The sequence below is a fragment of the Marmota flaviventris genome, chromosome 5 (assembly GCF_047511675.1).
Source record: "Marmota flaviventris isolate mMarFla1 chromosome 5, mMarFla1.hap1, whole genome shotgun sequence".
Taxonomy (NCBI): domain Eukaryota; kingdom Metazoa; phylum Chordata; class Mammalia; order Rodentia; family Sciuridae; genus Marmota; species Marmota flaviventris.
The window spans coordinates 1,774,435-1,779,023 of record NC_092502.1 but is presented as its reverse complement, the minus strand read 5'-3'; the positions used below and the strand labels follow the sequence as shown (position 1 = coordinate 1,779,023).

At 53.4% G+C, this 4,589-nt stretch overlaps 1 protein-coding gene across 1 annotated transcript; it reads right to left on the bottom strand.

Annotated features, from left to right (window-relative positions):
• Positions 1-1,475: 1,475 nt before the first annotated feature.
• Positions 1,476-3,645, bottom strand: Prss38 (serine protease 38). The gene is made up of 5 exons (XM_027922408.2): positions 3,474-3,645; positions 3,229-3,391; positions 2,434-2,705; positions 2,151-2,293; positions 1,476-1,920 (listed from the first exon to the last, which is right to left on the bottom strand). The coding sequence occupies exons 1-5, from the start codon at positions 3,643-3,645 to the stop codon at positions 1,666-1,668; spliced, it is 1,005 nt and encodes a 334-aa protein (XP_027778209.2). The 3' UTR covers positions 1,476-1,665.
• Between the last annotated feature and the right edge of the window lie 944 nt (positions 3,646-4,589).

Here is a 4,589-nt window from a genome sequence, read left to right as displayed (position 1 = left end):
GGACAGCCCCCCACACTAAAAGCCTTCTTGTTCTTTACATGAGGACGTCTTAAGTGACCCTGCTCATGTCTCTGGACACCTCCTAGGTGATGACAGAGACACTGTCCTCCAACGGTGCACAGTGACACTGGAGGCAGAGCCTGCCCAGCCCCAACCCACGTGTCAGGCAGGAGATCCCCCATTAGGGACATAATGGCATCTCTCAGTCCCTGATTGTCGAGAAGTAGAGAGGAATGCTTTTATAGAATTTGGTCTATTTGAACCTTCTGTTGATTTTGATTTTTAAAAAATTCCTAAAAAGGGAATTAAAACTCATTTACATATAATTATGTAATATCTTGTGATTTCTTATTTTTTTTTTCATTTTTTTTTCTTTTTTACCCCCAGTGTTGGAGACTGAACCCAGCCTTGCACATGTGCTCTACCACTGAACTATATCGCCAGTCCTTATAATTTTATTTTGAGGCAGGGTCTTGCTAAGCTGCTGGTCTTGCTAAGTTGTTGAGGCTGGCCTGAAATTCGCCATCCTCCTGCCTCAGCCTCCCAAGTCACTGGGACCATAGGTGTGTGCCACAGCATCCAGCTCCTCTTTGTCATTTCTTTTTTTGTGTTCTTGTTCTCATTTCTTTCTTGATTAGGTTAGTAATCCCCTCTCCCCTGCCACTACACACGTTTTAGTTTTTTTTCTTTTTTAAAAGCACCATTTTGAAATACAGTTGTCCCTTGGTGTCCTTGAGGGTTAGTTCTAGGACCCCCCCACAGGTACCAAAATTCAAGTCTTTGTGTAAAAGGCTCAGTATTTGCCTGTAACCCAGGCAATCCTCCGTGCAGTTTGCATCCTCTCTAGGTGGCTTACGACACCTCATAATATGTAAATATTCTGTAAATAGCTGTTATACTGTATCATTTAGGAAATGACAAGAAAAGTAAGTTTGTTCATAGTTAATAGAGACAAAATTTTGGGAGGACTTTTTTCCATCTGAAGCTGGTGAGTCTGGGGTGCTAGACATGTGGAGGGGCAGGGCTGACTGCCAGCTGTGGTATGTTTTGATTTGGGCTCATTAGTTTCTGCACAGATCCTCTGGTTCCTTCCTTGGGCCCAGCTACTCTCAGCTCACCTTTTCCAGTTTTTCAAAGTGGATGTTTAAATGTCTTCAGGAATTCCTTTCTGTTTGCAGGTTTAAATGTTCAGACAATGCCCTTCCCTCTTGCCTCAGCTCTAGCTACAGCCCACAGACTCACGATGGCCTCTGGGTAGTCCTTCCTACAAAGGCTCCATTTGGTCTGGGCTCTTCCTTTCATGCTATGGGAGCTGCCTCACCCTGAAGGTGGATGTACAGGGGACAGGTGGGCCCTTCTCTGCACAGACACTCACTCTGAAGGAATCTGCTGCAACCCTGGGGCAGAAAGACCAGTACAGAAGTGCTGAAATGCTTGCTTCATAAATATTTAATAACCTTACCAAAGCCCCTGGCTCTCCTGCTGCATCTCCTCTGCCCTCCTGGGAAGCCCCTAAGCCTCCCCTGGGAGACCCACCTATGGACCCGGCACCTGGCTTCACCTGGCTCTGGAGAGACTGCCAGGAGGAGCATAGGGACCCGGCAGGCTGCAGCTGGACTGAAGCAGGGCATGCAACCATGAGGAAGCTTGGGGTAGTCTCGGTCCTCACAACACTAACAGGCCCACCAGAGTGGCCACAAGGACACCAACAGTGACTTCTAGGATGGGGCAGAGAGCAGGGGTCGGCTGAGGAGGAATGGGTGTGATTTCTATGTTATAACGGATCCAGTTTGAGAAATAGGAGACCCGGGCATACACTCCAGGGTACAAGGGCTGGGTACATCCGCGGCCCCAGCTCACGATTCCAATCTGCAACCATGTGTGGTTGAATTCACAGACCAGCGGCCCCCCAGAGTCACCCTGCAAAGGAAGTGGGGTTTTCTGTTACCTGAGGGTCAAGGGCCTGCTTCTCAGGTGCAGGGAGGGTGGCCTCGCTCCCCACTCACATGGCCCCCTCCCTGGCGGCAGCAGGCCCAGAGCCACAGTCTAGGCCTAAGGCAGGTATGAGGTATTCATGCACCATCATCAGCACACAGCCATCCCAGGGTCCCTGCCCAGCCCCAACTCCAATCCTTCCGGTGGGGGCATACCTCACACACAGTCCTCACATTAAAGAGGTCCCCAGCACACAGCATGTCTGGCAGGATATAGGACGAGTGTCTGTACAGCAGTGCACACAGGGCCTTGGAGACCAGCGGCAGCTGGACCTCCTGCAGCTCATCCGTGGTGTGACCTGTATGGTTCGGAGAGGGGCAGCTGGGTGAGTTCCTGGTGGGCAGGAGGCAGGGACAACAGAGCCTCAGCCCGCAAGGAACACAGCCCACCTGGGAGAAGACATGTGCCGGCTTCAGCGTGAGCTGCCCTTGTGCCTACCTTGCTGCGTGACCACTCCCCACCCAGTGGCCCAGCAAGAAAGGTTGGTGAGGTTCACATCAGGAGGTGCCAGGCAGACCGGAAGGACGGCATCGGAAAACACAATGGGGGTCTTCAGCTGCACCAGAGCCACGTCACCCCCCACGGGGTGGAACCTTTCGTAGTTGGGGTGCAGAATCACCTGGTTCACCTCGAACCACTGGGTGTGCTCGTTGGCCACCAGGAGGTTGACGATGCCCACGTACATGTCAAAGATCTGGATGCTCTTGTCCCTGGGGGCCAAAATGAAAGCCACTGCATGTAGCCCCCGCCATCAGCCTATAGACAGAACCAAGACTGGAAGGCGGTGCAGCCTGACCAGCAGAGGTACCCACAATAGGTGCCTGACTCAGATCGCAGACCATCAAGGGCCCCTGGCCAACAGCTCTACAAGCCAGACACCCCCACATACGAACCCTCCCTTGCAGGAGGCTGGACAGTACACACTTCCCGCAGCAGGCAGATGGCCAAAGGGGAGTCTTGTCCCTGTGCACCAGGCAGCTGCTGTGGACGTGACTGAGGCTCAAGGGACAGGGCCTTGCTCGGTTAGCATCAGGGAGCATGGCTGGGATGCGGTCTCTAGCGTGGGCACCTCGGTGTGGGGCGGGATGGTGCAAGTGGGGACCAGCCTCTCGGAGCGGTCGGGGCCTCAGTGCAGAGAAGGGTTCTGCTCAAGCAGACGGGCGGTACAAGTGGGAACCCTTTACGAGGTGGACGCAACACCATCATGGTGTTCCTGCCTCCCGGCGCCCTCACCTGCCGAAGCAGTGCGCGGCCGACAGCACCCAGTACTCGTTGAGGATGGAGCCCCCGCACACGTGGAAGCCGGCATACTGCACGCTGACCTGCCATGGCCACTTCCCCGGGGGCGCGGACACACCGCCCAGGATCTTGCCCTGCACCGCGCGCCGGCCACAGGCTGGGGAGAGACAGGCAGAGTGGGCGCGCGGCGGGGCAGCGCGAGGGGTCTGATGGCTGCCGGCGCCAGGGACGGGACCTACCCACAGCACTGCTCAGGGAGTTCCCCGAGCTCTTAAGGTGTTGGTGGGCCGCGGCGGTGGCCCGGGCCAGGGGCGTCTGCAGGAGCAGAAGCACTAGCAGCAGGAACCCCAGGGCAGCGCGTCGGGATGAGCCCAGGCCGGATGCGCCCAGGCCGGATGCGGGGGCGGCCATGGAGGAGCCTGCGCAGCAGGTGAGTACGTAGTTGCAGGTGACAGCGCCCCCAGGCGGTGAGGGCGCGCCAGCCGGACACGTGACAGCGCCTGAGCCCTGGATACCTGATGGCGCCCCCAGCAGGACATGCTCCCACCAATGACTGCAGGCCCAGCAGAACAAGCTCCCACCAATGACTGCAGCCCCAGCAGGACACGTGATGGCGCCCACTCTAGGCATGTGACAGAGCACCCAGCCCAACTCTTGTAGGTGTGGCATTCCATCCCATAGTCACACCTCGATCTTCCAGCTCTGAGAACTTCTTACCCAGCCTGGTATCCCCAGCTTTCTCCTTGGCCAACTCAATTTGGTTGAATCATTGTCTCTCACACCTGTGCAATACCCTGTGAAAACCTTTTATTTTTTTAAATTGAGGCTTCATTTACACACAGTAAAATATACTCATCCCAGCTAGTTTTGACAAGTCTTGTTATCATCAAGATACAGGATTCCAAAGAATTACATAACAAAAATGAGAAAAATTAGGGCAATTCCAAACAAAATCCTGGCATGGTCTTTAAATGTACTCTACAAGCTGGTTTTAAAAGTTATAATTCATGTTGGGTGCAGTGGTGCAGGCCCATAACCCCAGCAGTGACTGGGGAGGGTGAGGCAGGAGAATCTCAAGTTCAAAACCACCCTCTGCAACTTAGTGAGACCCTCTCTCAAGATAAAAAATGTATGAAAAACGAAAGGACTGGGGATGTGGATCAGTGGCTGAGTGCCCAATCCCTAGTATAAAAAAATTAATAATTCATGTGGAAGGGTAAAAATTTAAGAAGAATAAGGCAGATGAATTTCCCTACAAGACACCAAATTTTATTATGATTCTGCAGTAATTAAAACATCAGGGGGGCATAGGCTGGGACAGATAATGGAATTATCTTTATCAGTTCAAGTTGCTA

Coding starts and splice junctions, on each gene's coding strand:
- Prss38 (XM_027922408.2), bottom strand. CDS start 3,645: ATGGCCGCCCCCGCATCCGGCCTGGGCGCATCCGGCCTGGGCTCATCC. Junction 3,392..3,473: donor CTCCCTGAGCAGTGCTGTGG/GTAGGTCCCGTC, acceptor GTCTCTCCCCAG/CCTGTGGCCGGCGCGCGGTG. Junction 1,921..2,150: donor ATGTGAGGACTGTGTGTGAG/GTATGCCCCCAC, acceptor CTTCCTTTGCAG/GGTGACTCTGGGGGGCCGCT.